Source organism: Columba livia, chromosome 5 (genome assembly GCF_036013475.1).
Source record: "Columba livia isolate bColLiv1 breed racing homer chromosome 5, bColLiv1.pat.W.v2, whole genome shotgun sequence".
NCBI classification, from domain to species: Eukaryota; Metazoa; Chordata; class Aves; order Columbiformes; family Columbidae; genus Columba; species Columba livia.
The window spans coordinates 17,351,317-17,372,023 of NC_088606.1; the positions used below are offsets into that span (position 1 = coordinate 17,351,317).

Genomic DNA, 20,707 nt, shown 5'->3' on the forward strand with positions numbered 1-20,707 from the left:
GCTGCTCTGTGGGTGGAGGTGGGGGGGAACAGCTCTGGACACCAGCACCTCCTGCATCAAGGGCACCCCACATGTCCTACAGGCAACAGCACTGATGTTTTTAGCAGAATAAAGGAATAAGTTGAGTCCAAAGCCTGACAGCCATTCCCTGAGCATCTCAGCTGTTCTGTGCGCTGCAGGTGACAGGAGATAACTTTGAACTGGGGGGTGGGATACAGTCCTGGCGGTGGGATGCTCTTTTCCTCTCCTACTGATACACGTAGATAGTCTAAAATCTTACGATCAGTGTTCAGAGGCTTTTGGGGCAAGCTTTCCCAGCCAAGGCACCAGCCTCTGTCCTCCAGCTGGCACACAGCCTCAAGCCCAAAGGATGGGGAAGGTTCTGCCTGCTAGTGCTGTGCCAGCAGGACACCATGGCTCCTGCGAGCCAGCGCACAGGAGGAGCAACCCCTAAGGACCAGCCTCACCTCTGGGTAACACGGACCAGTAGTTTTCCTCATGACTAGCCTATTTGTTTTTTTGTTTTTAACCCACTCATGCATTGCCCCAATAGCTCGACTTGGTCAAGTCTTGCCCCAGTGTTTAGACTTTTGATTTCTCTCTGGTCAACCTTGTGTTCATTGATGAACTACAGATGTGACCGATGTCTCACTGCAGCATCCAGCACACCTGGCATCGGGGCTGGGCTCTGCAGCACCGCTGGGCCCTGGGTGGGCAGAGAGAGCCCCACAGTGCCTGGGATCGTGGGGAGATGTCCTCAGTGCTGGGCCATGGTGGCCAGCAGTGGTGGAGCCCGGTTAGGGAGGGAAACGCCATCACAACGGGTCTGTGGCGAGGGGAGGCCTCCATTCCCCTCCTCTCCACCACGACTGTACAAGACCTGCAGTGTGCCGACAACCGAGACTGAAGCTGCCAAAACAAAGGAAGGAACCCACTACAGTTTTATTTTTTCCTTAGATAAATTTTTTATATAGAATATATTACAGTCAGAGTTATCAGCTTTTAATCAAAAGATAACAAGTTATTGCAGTTTTTTACCCAGTGAAACTACCGGTGGAAGGAGAACTTTCTAGAAAGCTGTCTTGTCTTTTAAAAAAAGAGGGAAAAAAACCCCACCCAGACAGAAAATACACGTGTAGGTTGCGCTTTGCACCCACCGCTGCCCAGCTGGGCGGGTGGGCATCCATGTGGACAGGGGAGCGTGAGGCGAAGAAGCGGCTATGGGCACAACACTATGGAGAGGGAGGCAGGCCTGGACGCTAGTGAGTTGGCTTCCTAGGCATAATGCTTCTGCTCCAGCTTAATTGCTTTTAAATCAGGAAATGAAAATGCGTTGGGGACAGAAGAGGGTGGCGGCGGTGGCTTTCACCTGCACAGGGCAAGCTGGGGCCCTCAGCCTCGCCTCAGCTCGTGCAGCTTGTGTGCGACGCGCTCCAGCTCAGCCTCGATGGCGGCCAGGCTCTCCAGGTCCTGGTCCTGCAACAAAAGCCCGGGACACAAGTCAGCAGCCATGGGTGGGCAGCCCTTGCCCCCCAGAGCTATGGGAAGCTTTTGCCTGGGGCTCACTGTCGGTGATGGCACAAGCACAGCTACATCTCACCCTGACCCCTCAGCCCACTCCTGCATTTGCTCCTCTGGACAGATGGTGTCTGGGCTCCATGCCAGTTAGTCCTGTCCTGATGTTAAATTGCTGCAGCTGGTGATGGGGACAAGATATGTGATCCTCATCCCTCCCCAGCGCCGCTGGCAGGCAGGGCAGCTCCCGACAGGTCTGTCCCTGCAGAGCATGGGGCTGGAGGGGGCTGGCTGCCGGGGAGCTGGGGCTGCAGCGGGTGCTGCCGAACAGCACTGGGAACATGCACCGAGGCAGTGGTGTCAAACCGGGACGGGCACTGGTGCCTGTCACCTGCGGCAGCTGCAGGATGTGCCCTGCTCCTGGAGGGGACGGCAGTGTCCCCTCTCTCCATGCTGTGCTGAGTGTCCACACGTGCTTCTAGCACCAGAAGATGCTTTTCCATTTGGGAAAATAGTGACTGAGGAAGCTATCAGTTTAAAGGCTCAAGCTGCCCTTCGATTTGTGACTTTTCAACAGTGGCTCTTGTGCATTTATGCCACCACCTGAAGCTATTCTATTTAGCGAAGGTACTCAATCTTGTAACTGCATGACTTTGCCTGAACGCTGGTCATACGCAATTGCCCTGTCTCGCTGCCAGCCCCAGCCCTGCCTGTCCCCCACAGCTGTGTCACCCAGGGCTCACTGCAGATTGTGTGCTCGCCCAGCACAGCAGCAGGCTCTGTGGTACCGAACTTTGGGCTGCCAGTGCAAAAAGTGCCTTATGCTGCTGGCAGAGCTGAGGTGACGGCCCCTCTCCCACGCAGAGGCAGCAGAGCCATGCCGCTGCCTGCAGCAGCTGCCAAGCACAGGCTGACACTCAGCCACCAGCCTGCACTACGTGTGGCTGGGGGGAAAAAATAATGTAAGTATGTAAAAAAAAAAAATAAAGGCTTTTTATTTTCCTCATCCCCTGAACAGGTAAAAAGTCACCCAGACTCTCTGCAGGGCCCTTGGCACAGCCCCTGGGAAGGCTTTGGCTGCAGCAGTGTGCTGAGCCCCGGTGGGTGCAGGGGACAGCACTCATGTCACCCAGCTGTGCCCACACTGGCCCAGCCACCCAGCCCCATAGCCCAAAAGCCAGGAAAGGGGACAGGGTGGCAGCTGCTCTAGCAGAGCAGACCCTGTGCCTTACTGCTGCATGACTGGTCTGATGCCTCTTCACCATTTCCCAGGGGCCCTGATCTAGTTTTTAAAAAAAAATACCAAAAAATCTTGTCACAACAGTAAGCAGTTTTTCAGCCTCAGCAACCTCCTTCCCAGTCACTTTTTGGCAGCTGAGACGACCACCTTGTGGACAAGGCACACCCCAGAGGGGCTGGCAGGGGTGGGTGGGCATCAGCCTCCTTGGGAGAGACACCTGGGATGCACGCAGATGGTGATGAGGAGGCAGATGGGGCAGGTGCCCAGCTCCTCATCAGGCACCTGCTCCATCCCAGCTCAAAGCCAAGATATTCGGCTTTGCTCTGAACCAACACAAATGGAGATGCCCTCCCAGCAGGGGATGCTGATGCTCAATCTTTGGGCAATGTTTTGGTGCCTAAGGCAAGAGGGGTGTTTCAGGCAAGAGAGCCGCAGCAAATTAGCTCCACTCATCTGCTGCCCCAGTCTGTTCCTGGGCACCTGATCATGGCTTTTCCCAGAGCAAACACCCACAGACTCCATGCCCAGTCCCACCATCCAGCCCCCACCACTATCTCAAATAAACATCCATACCTGGAGCTGGGCCTCAGCACAAAGGTGAAAATACCACCCCTGGCTGCTGGGGAAGTGCTGAACTACCAAGCTCCATCATGCAAGGTCTCTGCAGGAGGTCTCTGACTTTGGAAGCCTGGCTCAGATGTATTCACATAACTGTCAACCATTTCCACTCCAACGCCCCAGCTCTCTCACCACGGCTACACCCTGGTTTACCCCTGTAAGAGGTCTGACACTACTGACTCCATCCCTGAGCCAGGGGCAGAGGCTTTGGAACACAGGACCAAACTCGAGGCATCAGAGACAGCTCAGGTCACCATGTCCAGCATGGACCAGTGCAAAAGTCCTGTCTCATTTTTAAGACTGTCTGCGGCAGAGGATGTTTTTGCACTAGTCACTAAAACAAGGAAAAAACCTGAGGGCACAGACAGGTGCAAATCTCAATAATACCCAGGGCTTTATGGCTAAAAGGTCACCAAGCATCTCCTTAATGTCAGAGAGAACTGGTGCTGGCTGCATAACACCAAGGTGCCATCCACATCTCCAAGCATAGTTTGGATTCCCAAGTAATAACTGAGTGGGATTTAGTCTTAAGCTTACATACACCAACCTCCGTTCTCCTGTTCGCGCTGCCTTCCTCATCCTTCTTTTCTTCGGGCATAGGAGCAAGTGGAAAGCCTCCTTCAGTGCTGTCCTCCTTTGGATGATGCTTCCAAGACCTTCTCACATTTTCCTCTGGACTACCGAACTCATACTTGTGGGACCTGAATGCCATTTTCATGGACCTGTCTGGGTCTTCCTCACTATCATTTTCCTCCATGCGCTTCTTCGAAGTCAACTGCTTGGCTAGCTCATCCATTTTGTTCCACCTCTTGGAGTCTTCCCACTCCCTGGAGGACTCCTCCTCCATCTCTTCACTTTTGGCATCCCTGGGCTGGAAGGTGTCCTCATCCTCCAGGCGATGCCTTCCTCCTCTCAGTGCCCGGGGCTGTTCTTCCTCTTCCTCCTCCTCCTCAGAGCTCCTCCCATCTTTTCCAAATCCCAGAGCTTCATCATTATCTGAAAGAGCATTAAACACAACAGTGAGCACAAGTGTCAACCTGGCTGTGCTCCACCTCTGAACTGAGCCTTCAGGGGCAATGTAAGATGGGTTTCCTGACTTAGGCCCATATTGCCAGGATTCTGGAAATACCCACTCTCATGTCACCACATCAGTAGCGGGGCTTGGAGGCAACAGTCAAACACCACATAGGAAGTTCAAGAAAAATCAATCACTTGTCCCCAGATGTTATGAAAACTGAGCGGCAGGCAGCTGCCCGGTCTGTGTTACCTGTTGTGCATGGGCCCGTGAGGTCAAGCACTCTTAGGGGGGGTCTGGGTGCCTGTCAGCAGGGGTGTGCCTGCAAACCCAGTAAGCACCTGCCTGAACTATCAGGCTTTAAAGCCCCTTAACAGCCTGTCACAGTTTTCTCAGCTCACCCTGGGCAGGTATCAGTGCAGTCATCTGGGATACGTACTGTCATCTCCCTGCATCTCCTCAGCCTCCTCATCCTCCTCAGCCAAATCAAGTGATCTCTCTGCTTCAGTAGGGTCCTCCTCTGCAGCATCATCTCCTCCGTCATCCTCCCGCTCCACACGCTCCCCTGCTGCCTCCTTGCTCTGCTCCCGGCCCTGCCTGGATAGCTGCTCTCCCTCATCCTCTAGCTCCAGGCTGTCCCTGGGGCCTCTGGGCTGCTCCTCTTCATCCCCTTGCTGCTGCTGCTCATCCTCACTGGAGTCTTTGCTGATGTGGTTGTCCAAAGCTTCGTCTCGCTGGGCACCCTCTGCGCCTCTGATCTCATTGCTCTCCGCTTCCTCCTGGTCCTCCTTCTCTCCAGGGTCAGCATCCCGTGGCCTGGGCTCCCTCTCCTCCAGGCTGTTTTTTCCCTCTTCTCTTGAATCCTCATTTTGCTGGGTTTTCTGTGCTTCCAGCTCAGCCAGGGACTCCGTGGGCTGCTCCTCGTCAGGGTGCTCCCCTGTCACACCTGTAGAGGGAGGAGCAAGAAGCAACACCTCTCCTGAGAGCTCATTTCACAACCAGTGAAGCCCATGCATTTCTTAGGGAGCTTCAGTCCCGCTCAGCAATCTGCTTAGCCAGCGCATGGATCCTTTCACAAATCACTTCAACACGCACTTGTGTTCAAGCTGCTGCTCTCCTGGAGAGCCTCGCGAGGCTGAAGTTAAATATATGCTGAAGTGCTTTGCTGCAGCACAGTCCTCATCACCCTCTCTTGAGATGCCAGCAGCAAACTTGGCCAGTGTGAAACCAGATCGCACATAAAATGAAATTATTTAGGATTGTAATATGACACTTGCACAGCTCTCCCTGCTCTGAGAACTGCGCTAACATTGCATCCTTATGTCTCCCACCAGGTTGAAGGAGGAGTCAGCGTGTTTGCAGTAGAGCCACAGGAAGGGGGGGCTGGCTCTGCTTCTGCAAAGCAGCTACTCAGCAGGAGCTTAATGTGGGCTGGGTATTTGCTCTTCCTCACGTCAGAGACTGGCCTCTTTTAACCTAATTAGCCACAGAAATCACTTTTCAAAAGAAAAGACAGGGAATTGAAGAGCAGTGGGAAAAGCCAGATGGGTATGGAAAGCCAAGCACAACCCGAAGCAGGGCTGAGGAGTCTGCTGGGGTGAGGGGATACAGAGAGATGGTCACGCAGGGCTGGTTACCACCAGTGACACTGTGCTGGTGTCACTGGGCTGCCTGTAGGCCTGGATGGCCCAGAGTGCCATGCTCCATCCTCGTGCAGTTTCCACACTGCTGGAGCGAGAGGTTCAGGTCTGCCCTGGCAGGAGGGAGGCCCAGACCCACCTGTCCTCTCCCTTGGCTTTTGGCTGTGCTGGCTGCAGGAGCAGCCCTGGGGGTATTGCTCCTCATTGCTTTGGGCAGCTTTGGGCTGACGTCGCATCATTGCTGTGTTGCTGTTGCTCAGCCACCTTCCCAGAGCCCACTCGAGACCCTCTGCAGGGGTGCTGCTGCTGGACAAGAAACCATCTCACCCCACGTTGGCATCATCTCTTCCTGATATGGAAAAGGGAAAGGGCCAAACCCTCCTTTCTGCTACACTGCCTGTCTCTAGCCCAACCATGGAAACATGACATGGGGAAACCCCAGCTGAATGTGGTCTTTCCTAGACACAGGTGGGTTGTGTGGGTGTGTGCACTGTTTGTTTCCAAAGTTCAGTTTTTCCTTCAGAGCCCCATAACCTAGTACCTTGGATGCCTGGAAATAAGGGTGGCAGGAGCAGACTCAGGTTGCTCTTCCCTGTATCACGGAGTCTTTCAGTACAGGATTTCCCTGGCTGTGACTCATTTTAAGCATTAGGAGTGAGTGATGGTGTTGGCAGGAGAAGGGGAAAGATCAGTATCAGTTTGGTAACTTGACCATCACTGTAGCTCAGAAATCACATGTTGTTTAAGCTGGTAAGTAAGAACAAAGCAAACACAGGGTTGCTTGTGTGTATCAGCAGCAGCATGAAAGGAGACGCCTAAATGAGAAGCAGATGGACATATCAAGGCTGTTAGAAAGAACATCCTTGTTTACAGCCTGACCTGGATTTCCTGGGAGGGCTGACACTGACCTCTCTGCTTGTTCTTGTCATTCTGACTTTCAAGGACTTCGGAAAGTTCATCTTCAAAGCCACTGTTTTTCTTCTGCTGCTGAGTTCTCTCATTGGCACCTGCATCAAGTAACAAAAAGTAGGGAAAGGCAACAGCGCCTCCTGTGTTTCAGAAAGTAGAGGTAGGAAAACAGGTCTGTACCCTTTATAATTATATGCATATTTTCTACAAATTTGGACAAATTTGCCAAAGGGCAGCTGATACATGAATCAACTCCAGTAACAAAGCCACCATCAAAACCATCATCTGCAGGAAAGAAAAATGTTTCTAAACAAACAGAGATGCAGGGTTGCTAAGGAAAACTAATATTAATGGGGAGCTAGGGACTTAAGAGATGCTGAACTGCAGCACATTGAGGCTGACAAAAGACTTAAGCATCAGAGTATGGAAGGATAAAAATTGCCTGCTTACGAACGCTGCTCATGTACCTCTGTTAGGTGAGCACTGAGAGCCCCTGTGCCCTCCTGCCTGGTGGTGGGGGCTCCTGTCCCAGGAGGGAGGAGCAGCAATCATTCTTGCTCCAGGGATGGCCCAGGGCCCCAAGGTCCCACACCTCAATCTCTGGGATTATGGAGCCAGCTTGACAAAAGCAACACTCTGGAGAAAGCGCTGTCTGAAGGCAGCATGAGCTGGAGGTCAGAGCGCAGCTGCCTTGGCAGCCCACACTCCCCATCCCAGTGGGAGCTGCCAGCCAAGCAGGCCCTGTCTAACCCAGCTCATGCCCTGCTTCTATACCTTAATGCAAAGGCAAGAGCCAACAGTGCCAGCCCAATCCTCTCTAGCCCTAGATGGGGTGGAGCTGGATGATGTGGGTGGGCTCTCCAGCTTGAGAAAGACGAGCTGCAGCCAGCACAGAGGGGACCAAGATAAATAACTTTGCTCTTCCCTTTAGCAACATGACTCTCCCATCCGAAGTCATTGTGATCTGGAGCTCATGTTACTCCAGGACAAAACGGTGTGATGGGCTCAAGCCAAGGAAAGAGCAGAGCAAGATGCACCTCTGCAAACAAATCCCTTCCCATGGACTCCATGCTGTATGGCACAGCCTGTCTGAGAGCTGAGCACCCCAAACCACAACTGTGGTGAGCCTGGACAGCAGCACCCCAGTGCAATGAGGAGGTCCATGTCCCTCCTGGATCATCGGAGCATCTTCAGAGCTGGTCTGGGGTCACTGTCCAGCTGGCCCCTTTGCCAGTGGAATTCAGGCAGTGCCAAAACTATTGCTTTGGGAGCTGCACGGGGCTCTCTCCTAACCTTGACTTCCTGAGTTTTGCCCCTCACTTCTCCCTGCTGCCTCTGTGGCTTCCCTGCTTCTGGTGCCTGGTGGCACTGTCTCCTGCCCATCCCTGGCAGCCGTGCCACACAGGAGCAGGGCACAAGGATGCCCTGGCAAGAGAGGCCTGCCAGCCAGGTTTACCCCAAGGAGAAGGAGGAGAGAAGGCCAGGAGCTGCACTCCTTGCAGCCTGGGGAGAGCCCTTTTGCCTCCTCAACTGGGCCACCACAGCAGAGGAGCCTACACTGTCTTTAAAGTAGCCTTGCCTGGGACCTGCACACCAGCTCTGGGGACCTCAGAACAGGCCTTTTTCCCCTTGGACACCCCTCTGTACAGCTCTGTGCTGCTGCTGCTCCCGCAGTGACAAGTGGAGAGCTGCCCACACCTCTCCAAACCAAAGGAACTTGCATTCAACCAAAGGCAGCCAACAGGAAAATCCCCATTGGGGGCTTTCATTGTTGGGGTTTGTTTTAGGTACAAGTCCTGCTTGATGCTCAGTGAGGCTTCCCTTCTGCCACACCTAGGTCTAGTGCTAGACTCCAGCTGCACAAACAGTGAAGGTTTTCCTCTCTTTCATTCTAGCTTGAATGCTGGTGGTTATTTGTTGAATGAAATTACAGAATTTCCATTTAGTGTTCTCCCACCCCAAAATGCCTATACTCTGCATCACCACCAAGTTACATTGAGAGTCATTTAAATAATCAGATGCATACTGGAGTTATTATAAGCAGAATTGCTGTACCCACTCTGCCAGTCTCTACTGGAAGTCCTGAAACTAGATTTCCTAAGGCACATTTATATGAAGTTGAGTTAATATAAAATACAAAAAACCCCAAACAAAACTGTGCAGGAGGCTACAACAGATGAAACCCCTCTTCCCAAATAACTGTAGTGAAACTGTACCTTGAGCCGCAATTTCCTGAAGCTCCTTCAACAAATTTTGGTGGCGAAGGATGGAAATGATTCGTTCATCTGCAATAGGGGAGACTTGGTCCACAAGGTGGTCAAAGACAACCTCCCCCCTCACCCAGAAAATGAATAAACACCCTTAACACCACCTCCCTCCTGGTTTTCTCTCTCTTGGCCTGATTTGCTGCCACATTTCTTAACCTTGTGGTTAAGATGACAGGAAGGTCTCATGAAAACCCAGGAGCTTCCCATAACCCAGTGCCTGCCCTTGCTGCAGTGCCAGCCTGATGAGCAGTGACTCTGTCCCCGCTTCTAGGGCCTGGTGCAGCCTGATGGGGTGAGCACAAGGAAAGCGAGTGTGTCAGAGACCCCTTGGCAGGTGCTAGAACATGTGTCAGGGCAGGACCAGCCCCTGACTGTGTCTCTGCCAGATCTGCTCTTGCTGATATCCAACATTAAATCTGAGCCTGTACCTCCTCTGAGTGTTTCTAGGCATTCCTCACTGATTGGCAGGGGGTTTGGCTTCGATAAAGTATCAGAGATGACCTCTACAATGCACTTCATCACCTAGAAAGAGACAAAAATACAAATTAAAGCACTGCTTTATTGTCCTTTTTTCATCAATCTATTTGTTACCAAGGCTAAAACACAGCAGATGATGGCACAGATCCTCTTGCTTTTCTGGTTGAGCCAGAACTGAATGTTCGGTTCCTGTTCCACCTAACAGAGGAACAGAAGGTACCTTCCAAAACTGAGAAGTAAGCGAATGACACATGGCAATGGGAAGACCTTCTTCACCATGACACACACTTCAGCTAAGAATGTTATGACTCTGGCCCACCCCAGAGGCTGGGCACATAAGGAGATTAAAGGGGATCTGTATATATACATAAAGAGCTCAAAATTGTCTTCTTTTAAGTCAATATATCTCAATCTGTGTCTCACAAAAGGGCTCAGTGGGTGATTGTAGACAGCAACAAGTGGTCAAGCTTTTCAACAGGTGACCCTGAAATCTTGCAAGCTATTCAAGACCTAAGAAAAGCATCATAGTTCAACTGCAGCCAGGCATGAAGGGTGACATGAGGTAAACTGTGCTTTCAAACGTGGATGAGAAATATTGCTCTCAAGCCCTAGAGAAGGACCGGACACTTTGTAGAAGTGTTTGACCTTGCGCTTGAGTGTTCAAGCTATCTATTAGAGGCTGGAAGAGCTGTTGACAGAGGCAGGTTATCTGAAAGCAGAGAAGCTCCCGCAGTTCCCTCCAAAGCGTTTGCAACTGCTCAAGGAAGCTTCCCAGACAGGATGAGCTCTGGACCTGCCCTTTCCAGCAGCCCTTTTCTTCAGTGTAAAATGAAATGAGAAGCATTATTTATCTGGTTAGTCACTTGTACTGAGATTGCAGGCCTAGCTCTTCACTCATGCAAGTGCATCACCACTGATCCCACAGGAATCAACCAGTGCTGTATTTGTGGTAGGAGAACGAAAACCAGAGGCACAAAGGCAAGGTGGCACCTCTGGCAGTGGGGAAGGCACACTTGCCACACCAAGACACACCACTGGGAGCCCTGATGTGTGGCCATGGTGGACCCAAATGGTCATACAGGAGAGAAACCTGCATTCACTACAGTCCCGTGCCACTTAGTATAGCGGGAATTGGGCTGCTTCATTCAAAATGATGATTTACAAACAGACCAGAAAGTATGCAGGGCTCACAAGTGCCTGTGGAGGGAAAAACAAACAAACAAACCTAAAATGAAAAAACTATGCAAGTAAACCTTGGGGGCAAGAAATTCGCTCACTGAACCTCTTTCTTCTGATGATTTCTGCAGGCAGACCTAAGAAGGCTGACCTCCCTCCCAAGGTGGCATTCTCTGGGGAACAAAGCCCTGTGGCTGCAGTAGAAATTAAACATGAGACAGCAGTTCCCAGTCATCTACAATGTTGCTCATTCAGGCAATTGGATATATTCATTGACCAGCCAGAATGGGCAAATTTTCACCCTGTGTAAGGAGAGAATTCTGCAGATCACAGCCGTAAAATGCTGAACTCTTAACTATTTACACAGTATGAGTGGTTTGTCTGCTGGATTAAAAATGTTACAGGAAAGAGCTAACAAAAAGAAAGGAGGAAAATTCCCTGGTATCATTCTCTTGTACCACAGTCCATTGATACTGATTTTAGATTATATTGAGTCACTTCACTCTACCATTAAATAGAACTAAACCCAGATTCTGATGCTTCCCTCCCATGCTACCCAACATTTGGAGCCATTTATTGCAGCTGTATTTCAGCAGCTTCAGAAGCAAAGACTTTCTCAACATGAGAAATAAGAACCTGGTCCAATGAAACACTCTTTTGAAGACTTCTAAGCTGACCTGAGGTCTTTGTCTGAACACAAAGAAACACATCAGTCACCACAGAAATACAGCCAGCTCTGTGGAGGAACTTTGTAAAATAAAGAAATGAAGAGTGCGGGCATTCCATAATACTCTCCTTGGCTTTTTGTGAGACCAGGTCTTGCAGAGTGAGACTTCACAAGGTCATGAAATAACAGCTTGCATCAGGAAATGAAGGAGATCCTTTCCAAATGAATGTAATTAATCCAGTGCAGAAACTTGGACTGGAATTTTGCCATAGCTATCCTCTAACTGTGAGCATGTAACTAGATCTTAAGAGCTGTTCCTGTTGTCTCTACACAGAAATATCCAAAGGATCATGTCCTTACAAGGATAAACTTCACCACTTCAGAGCTCGGCTCTGCTCAGGCTTTTCTGAAATGCGCACTTATAAGTGAGAAATAGTGTCCTTCAAGCAGAAGAGTGGGCAAATAATGACAGAGATGTTGTAAATGCTTTGATCATGTTGAGCTCCCCATGGAAAACCCTTGGTGTAAGGAAAGCCTGGTGAGCTGTAAGGAAAGGCCTGCAGATGCTGACTACCCATTTTACAGCCCCAAGCCACTCACAAATGCTGGTGGCACAGAGCACATCCAGAGCCACATGGTGTGTAGGAAGAGCTGTGGTGCTCACTGCTGTATCCATGTAATGACATCCCTGTCCTGATCTGTCCTGTGAGACCAGGACTTCCTTCACTGAAATACTGTGTCTCAGAGGGTGGTGAAGGTGGAAAAGCCCTAATTGCAGTAAAAATCAAGAGAAAGGTGTGGTCTGTTTTTGTTCTCAGCTAGAGCCTGCGTCAGTGTAGTAGGCAGGGAAGAGACAGACACAATCCTTCTTTGGTGGAAGTATTCCCATGGAGCTACACCAGCTTCCACAAAAACTAAATATGGGTTGCTGGAAAGTGCCATGTTTTACATATTGTGGAACTAATCTCATGAGGAAAATTGTGGAATTAATGGATTGTCCCACCAGATGCCCAATGAACATCCCACTCTGGCATGGCCAGTTCAAATGGCCAGTGCCTGCCATGAGTCCTCTGTCTCAGTTAGCAGCACACAGCCTGAGGCAGGCACCCAGGGGCTCACAGCTCCTGGCTCAGCCCCAGCAAGGGCTAAGCAGGCTAAAGGTCTTAACAAAGCAACAGCTCTGCAGGCCCAGGCACATCTGACAGGACACAGGGAAGAGTATTTCATGACCCTTGCCCTGTAGGTAGCAGTAAGCAGAAACACTGTATGATGGAGCCTGTTGCTGAGAGTGACATGAAAGTGCTCTCCCCTTACTGCTGCTTGGGGAAAAATATTATGTGGCTAGAAGAATTCAGGAAACAGAGACATTCAATAAGTAGAGGAGAAAAGGCTGATGTTCCCTTTCTGGACATGAATTTCTGTAGAAATCTTAACACGAGCAGCTAGAAATTAAGCTAATCTGAAAGACTATAGGCATTATAATATCAGGAAGGGAGGACTGTCACAAATCAACACAGGCAAACACACCTATCCAAAGGTGTCAAGAGCCCACTGGGAGTGCACACACTTGTGAAGAGCAGCCATGAATATCGGAAAAGTATGACCCAAATGTATGCATAGAAGCCTATGAAAGAAGGCTGGAGAGGTCAGCCAAGTCCTGCACTGCTTGCAGACATCCAGACAGGCTGAGCAGTGGCTAAGGACAGATTAGCAATCTGAGAGCAGTCAGTTGCCTGTTTTTCAGGAGCATGCATGTTTAAGTATCACATCACACACATACAAACACAGATGTATATACACCCCCAAACACACACAGTTCCAGCAATGCCCTTTACTGAATCACATCTCCCCCCACTCTCCCCTGAGTCACCTCCTGTTGAGAGCTTTGAAAAGCTGAAAGTAGGAGTACTGAGAAGTGTTATATCCAGCCCCCATCCCCAGTCTCACCATTCTCCAGACAAGCTTTGGTCCTTCTGCTACATCCTGAGGGACTTCCCTGCTTCCCAGGTGCCCAGAAGGGGATGCACAATGGGTAAATCCTGGTTGGGAGGGAGTGGGGGTGGATTTATCCTGCTGTAGGGATCTCATGCACATCCCTGGCACTTCCTACAGGGCATTTCAGTAGGGGCAGCCTAAAGACAGCCATCTAAGTGGATATTAGACATCACATCCTCCAACTTCACCTGCCCCTTTCAATACAGGCCCATCCTTACCTTAGTGTCCCCTTTATTCATGTCGTTTGCCACGGGAAGGGACATGGCTGTAGAAATAAGGGGAGGGCAAAAAAAAAGACAGCTTGTTATTTCCCTCCACTGGGAGAGGAGGGGAAGGGAAGGGAAGGGAAGGGAAGGGAAGGGAAGGGAAGGGAAGGGAAGGGAAGGGAAGGGAAGGGAAGGGAAGGGAAGGGAAGGGAAGGGAAGGGAAGGGAAGGGAAGGGAAGGGAAGGGAAGGGAAGGGAAGGGAAGGGAAGGGAAGGGAAGGGAAGGGAAGGGAAGGGAAGGTCCCCAGGGTGGCAGTGGCCCGTGCCCCGTCCTGCGGGACAGGCAGGGCCCGGCGGAGCCCTCGGGCAGTGACCTTGCGGCGGTCGCTGTCCGCGGTGCTGCAACCGGGGATGGGGGGTGGGCCGGGACAGCCGCTGTCCGCGGTGCTGAAGGGCCGCGGCCGGAGCGGGGCGGGGCAGCGCCATACTCCGGCCTGCGGGTCCCGGGAGATCGGGGACACGGTGGGGACACGAGGGGACACGGACCTCAGCGCAGAGCCACTTACCCGGCACGGCCAGGAGCAGCACGGCCAGAAGTCCTGGGCGGCTCATGGTACTAGCGGGATGGAGGGAGGAAGAGAGGGGCAGAGGGTGAGTCTGTCCCTGGCGCGGGAGCTCCAGGCGAGGTGCCGGCGACAGACCAGCACCGTGCGTGTCTACGCCAGTGCCCTGGCCGAAGATCCCAGACGAGGCACTGCAGCAACCGGCTCAGTTATATATCTCAGGCCCTCGGAAATGGCGTCAGGAGGAAGCCAGAAGCCACTCCTCCTCTCTCCCCGCCCCCTCCCCGACTCCCCCTTCCCTCGGCGCACAGCATTCCCATCAGCCTACACCACCAGGCCTCCTACCCGGAGTCCCCAGGCTGTCCGGGCAAAGGGTTCCAGCAGCAACGTGCCAGACACCAGTTTCTCCACCTTCTCACTCTCAGTGGAGCAGGATGGTTGTGGGGTGTGTTTCCAGGATACCACTTTTCCAGTGCCTCACCCAACACTTGCAATCTATAAGCACCTCTGCATATGTGCACTCTCTGTACATACCGGTAGTCAATAGTGAGAGCCAACTCACATAGTTCAGCTAGTGTAGCCACTTGTAGATATAGTTCCCTTGTCTTTCACTGACTGCAGAAGTTACCTAGACAAATAGTTCAGAAGAGATGCTGACTTTTTTAGGTGCCTGTTAAATGCCTCCACAGAGGATAGGAATGCTTGTAAGACTGGCCAAGAACCAAAGAACTGGTCACCATAAAACTGGTTAGCAAATGGAGATTATAAGTCCCAGCCATATTACGAAATATTTTTAAGCAGTAGGATATAATTTGGATAAATAGTAAAGGCCGGTGTGTCTGTTGCTGAGCTGTTGTGACTCTGTCAGGTGAGACAGTTGGATTCTCTTCTGAAAGTGATGCTGATGATTCTTTAGGACAATGCTTCTTTAGGAATAGCACCTCTGCTATTCTGTGCTATCCCTCAAGCAATTTCAGAGGTCACAAAAGCCAGGGACTTATACTAGAAAACCAAATTCAGAAAAATGCACTGTCCTTATTCCCACCCTACCTTATTCTGCTCGCTAGGGAGTCCTGTACCCAAGGAGCTAAAGAGAACATATTTATTCTGAGATTATAAGAATTTTCTATGAGACCAGGGTGTACAGACTGCACTATAGGTTTCCACATTCTCTTTCTATATGCACATGGAAATGTATTCCCAAAAGTCCTCTAATATCTCCCTGATTTAAATGCATGCTTCAAAAGGCACATTTATATTGTAAAAACCCACTCATACAAAATCAAAGCTCACCTTGTCTGTTGTATTTTCTATTTAATAGCAGAGAAAAGCTGGAAATAAATTGATCCTCTGAACAGTGCTTTGTGGATGACTTTGATTGATAGTTAAATGTTTATAAAACCATGAAATGAGCACCCATGACAGTTCTTGTTGCACAGGGAACTTGCATCCTCCAGGAACAATAGATATCCTTTCTTTTTGTTGTTGGGTTGGGATTTGTGTGTGGGTGGTGGTTAATTATTTATTGGAGGTGGGGGGTTGGGGGGTGGGTGTCATGTACAATGGCCTTTTACTCCTTCAGGAAACACCAGAACATTTTAGTCTCTTAGTCTGACATGCTGAGCATTATTAAGCTTGTTAATTCCTATGTATTCCTAAGAGATAAACAGATTGATCTGCTTATCAGGCTATGTTTACCTAGTCAATATTTACTTATCCTTACATATAAATGTTGATCTTATTAGCACAGTGAATCATCTCAGTTCTAATCCAGTTTCTTACATGAAGCCCTTTTCTTCCCTGGGGCCCCTTTTTGAGAAATGTCGCAGGATGTGTAGTGCCCATGACTATTTCTTTTGCTCTCTGTCTCAAGCTGTCATCTTGCATCCATTAAGTTCATTGCAAAGGAGAAACTGAATGTTTTCCGGGTATGGCATGCATTCTCCCACTGTAGTGGCATATAATTGATTAATTTTTCTGTTTCTTATCCCAGGAAAATGGATATGAAACTGTTAATTCAGCAATCAGTACTTCTGTTATTGGAATTTGTCTCATTAGGCACAGCTATATTAGGAACTGTCAAAGTACAACATGTCAGGGAAAGATTTATGTCAAAGAGCAAAAGTGATCAAATAAAAAAGTGGAAGATATTCTGCCACTCAGAGAAATGCAATGGCAGAAGCAGACTTCAAGGGAAGAGCAGATTTGTGAGTCTCTGAAGTAGTTTGTGTTTTAGTATATGGAGAACAGGAGCAGATCTTTAGTAGGTAGCAACGTGATGATGATGGACATTTCTGACCAGTTGCAGTCTTACAAAAATCCATTTATATCTGTACAGAGAAATTTCATTTTTCCTTGTAGCTGCTCAGTTTCTAGTGCATGAAGTGTGGTGAGAATATGGAGAACCATATACCATTATGTGTTTGTGGTCACTAACACAACACATGCAGGTGCAGAGGAAGATGAGTTATTGTGGTGGGAAAATTATATTTGCCTTCCTAGCTTTAAAGGTGATCTGAGAAGATGACAATGTCTGGACGGACAGACAGACGGACGGACGGATGGATGGAAGTAGACACCCAGCGCTGTTGTGTTACCCATGCTCTGACCTGAGTGAACAAGAGGGCCAGGTTGATAGCCACTTTGATATATGAACATCTTCCTGTGCATAAGGTCATTTTCTCAAGAGTTCATATTGCTTAAATGCTATTCTCATTCACTACATATGAGTCAAATAATTTTTTATTTCAGAATTTAGGAACTAAACCAAAGGGATCTGGAGTATTGCTACTTTGGGAGCTTTGTTCTCTGATTTCTTGTCTGAAACTGGGTTAAAAATTCAGCCCTCTCTTGTGCTTGGAAACACTGACACTGCATTTCAGACTGCTGTGATTTTACATATCTAGGAACTGAGGCATAGAAAGAGGAAAAATGTTATTTTCATGAAGACATCAAAAAGGCTTGAAGCCAAGGCACAGGTATTACCCACAGTTTAACCTGAAAGACCACTAAGCAAAAAATAGGCAATAATTACAACGATAACTTTTTGACTAAAAACCTGAATGTAAGCACACTGTCAGATTAGTAGCAAGGTCTATTAAAACCCCCACATCACACCTTTCTTCTTTCCCACATGTTAGTCGATCACACTTGCCTCTCAGTTCTATCACAGAAGCCTTTCTTGTCTGCTTGTAAATAGAAAGGATCTTCAAAGCTCACAGTGCTGTTGTGAATATCCATCTATGCTGTTAAAAGGCAGTCCTCTCTCTTCTTTTTCAGGTCAGAGGCAAATTGATGTTGACTTACTTTGATTTTCTGAGTCTAGACTGTGCTTGCACCAACCTGAAATTAATTGATTTTCCTGTTCAAAGGCCTACTTACACCCCACAAATAAGCCCAACCTTGTGCCCAATCATGACAGTAGCTACTGCTCCACCTATCCATTTCCATCCTTGCCTGACATGTAGAGCTCTCACTGGGGCAGATAGAATATGTTCTCTTTTGGGAGAAGAGACATCTCTGTAGTGATCACAGAATACCATCTGAGCACCCTTACAGACATCTTGGATCTCAATATAACTTTTCTAAATGTTATTCAAACACCAATCTGGAAAATGTCATACCCCTCCAATGCCCTCATCAGTTCCCCTAGCACTAGTTGAAAGGGAAAGCCCTTGCTGATTCCTGTGAGCCCCATGGAGTCAGTAAAAGGCTGTGGAGATGGAGGTTCTCCCCAGCCAGAAGAATCTCAAACAGCCTCCTCAGGAAATTACTGATTATACCCATGGCTATGGCTTTATTTGACTTGTAACAATAAAGTCCGTGTCATGCTAATGTACATATTAAGTATATAACCCATGAACCCTCAATATCAACATTATCCCCTATTCTGTACATCAAATGGCTGCCTGGTACGTTTGGTACAGATTTATCTTATTCCTCATCTTCTGCCTTTAAACACCTGCTCCTTCATTCCTGAAGCTGTCCATCCACTCTAGGACAGTTGCTCAGTGAACACCAAGTGAGGCACAGGCCTAAGTGGGTCTCCTGGGTTCTCCACACAGCCAGAGTAGGCATACTGATCAAATGCTGTGATCATGACAAAAGACAGGGTTTAGGATCATGAAACTCATAAGCGTTTTCCATTCTAGATGTTTTATTTGATCTCCCTGGCTCACATTGGAAATAATTCACTTGAAGAGATGAAAAGAAGAGTGAACACAGCCTGCTTCCTTGCCACTGTTGCAGAAGAATGGAGGAAAGGGGTGCGGAACAGTCATCTGGGCATCTGCTTCCTACACCCCTCTATCCCCCAAAAGTGCCAACCACAAAAGCCAGGCTTAAGGACTACCAAGGCATTACTGTCCACCAAGAATATTCTTCTCTAAACAGTGACAATAACACATCACTGCCACCAGAAGTTCTTCTTTCTTCCCTAGACCAGTGACTATCTCACAGATAGTTACATTTCTCTCTTACTCATTTCCTTTCCAAGAGAAACAATTCAAATCATCTTGTTCTTAATGGCTCCTCTAAACTTTGCTACTAGCCAGTGAGTCCCACAGTCTAACTACCTATAGTATATAATTACCTGTTGTGTAGTGCAAAGAGATGCAGGTGTGTCCTGCTCTCAGTATGACTTTTTTAGTCTTCACTCACTAGTGTCCCAGAAACTTTCTGGACATACCTGAAATACCTGATTTTCCTTTTAGCAATTATCATACACAGAAGTCTCAGGAGTCAGTATCCTTCAAGATGCATTTATTGCCTCATATAAAAGACACAGTGGAGAGGATAGGGAGGATGTGTGGAGGTCTTGCGTGTCTAAGACCAGCTCCAGCAGTAAGTCAGTAGTAGAGAGCAGTCTCAGCCTGTACTAAGCAATCTGACTCGGCCTGGATGAGGCAAGGAAAAAGACTCCCACTGTGGCTTCACTGGTCTCAGTTGGCACCTTGGCCTGTTCTATTCACCCTGGTTTGGATTGAGCTACTCTCTACACCCTGGTTTAGGTCAGACTACTCTCTTCACCCAGGCTTGGGTCAGGTTATTCTCTGCACCCTGGTTTGGGTCAGGCTACTCTCCACACAGATCAAGCAGAGCTGCAGGCAGCCTTTGCAGTGCAGATGGCTCTTACCTCAGATGTTCTATTGATAAGGCAGTTTTTGAACACCAAATTGCATGTTAATGCCAGTTAATGAATGTTCTCTTTACAGGCAAAGCAAACCTTTTCCTTCTGTACTAAGCAGAGAACAGGAGGAGGTAGCCTTTCAGGTATTAAATTGCCTGACAACATCAGCACAGAGTGGTTGGAGGAACAGTCACAGAATCTTAAATTACTGTTACTGGGCTTTTCCTCACACCACAGGAGCTCAGGTTTCTTTTCTGACCAATGCTTTTTCTTCCCAGGAGAGCAGGGACTGCAGTGCCCGTTCTCGGGGAGCAGCAATTACCTTCTGCAGAGCAAGGGACAGCAGCACAAGGCACCTTCAAATGCAGCAGAGCTTCTGTTGAGCCTGCCCCATCCACATGCTCTGCAGACAGAATGGTCCCCACATGTTCCTCTGCATTGCAGGATGAGCCCAAAGAAAAGCTGGATCCTGAGGAAATGTTCTGCACCCCTAGTTTGTTCTGTGTGGAGGGACAGATTTGGGCTTCTACCACTGACCTTGCAGAGGTCTCCTTTCCATTTGTACTCAGCTGAGTTCAGACTCTGCTATAAACTGCTGGTGGGAGTGTGTCAGGACAAATAATGCTTTCTACTTTGCTGGGAATGAATAGATAGATAGATAGATAGATAGATAGATAGATAGATAGATAGATAGATAGATAGATAGATGCTTGACCGTGCCTCTCACTCTGGTTTTTAGGTTTTTTACTGAAACAATGTCTGCTGGCTCTCAACCGCTTTTTTTTATGGAGTCAGCTAAACAACCACAAACACGATGACATCCTTGTACGTGTTTCATGCCGTGTAAGAGGCAATTGCTGTCATGTGTAACCCCCAGGGGAGTAGAGATGTAAGTGTTTCCCCCAGATAGAGAAGCCAAATGGGTACTATATTAACTTTTTATTTAAAGCTGCAGTGAGTGCTTGACTCTGTGTACTGAGGCGAATGTTGCAGTTGTTTTGCTTGACATAGATTCACATAGTGAGAAACTGGAAGTGTAAGAAGCAAATTTGTTATTGCATTTCTAATCAAATTGTTCATTAAGTGCCTGAATCCAAACATACTCGGGACAATAGAAAGACCCTTACCCTTTTCAGGGAGTTTTGGTTTGAGTCCTTGATCTGGGTTCCCTCCCTAATTTTGGGATGCATGTCCCAGAGGCAATGATATAATTTAATTGTACTCAGGCAAGGAGTAGAGTAATAATGAGGATTTCAGCTACAAGGGGGAATAACTGCTCTTCAGGGGAAGTC

The 20,707-nt window shown here is 48.8% G+C and overlaps 1 protein-coding gene across 1 annotated transcript; it reads right to left on the reverse strand.

Annotated features, from left to right (window-relative positions):
• Positions 1-927: 927 nt before the first annotated feature.
• Positions 928-14,561, reverse strand: CHGA (chromogranin A). Its single transcript, XM_065063627.1, has 8 exons — positions 14,291-14,561; positions 13,738-13,784; positions 9,633-9,726; positions 9,154-9,222; positions 6,937-7,035; positions 4,828-5,334; positions 3,921-4,369; positions 928-1,476 (listed from the first exon to the last, which is right to left on the reverse strand). The coding sequence occupies exons 1-8, from the start codon at positions 14,334-14,336 to the stop codon at positions 1,393-1,395; spliced, it is 1,395 nt and encodes a 464-aa protein (XP_064919699.1). The 5' UTR covers positions 14,337-14,561; the 3' UTR covers positions 928-1,392.
• Between the last annotated feature and the right edge of the window lie 6,146 nt (positions 14,562-20,707).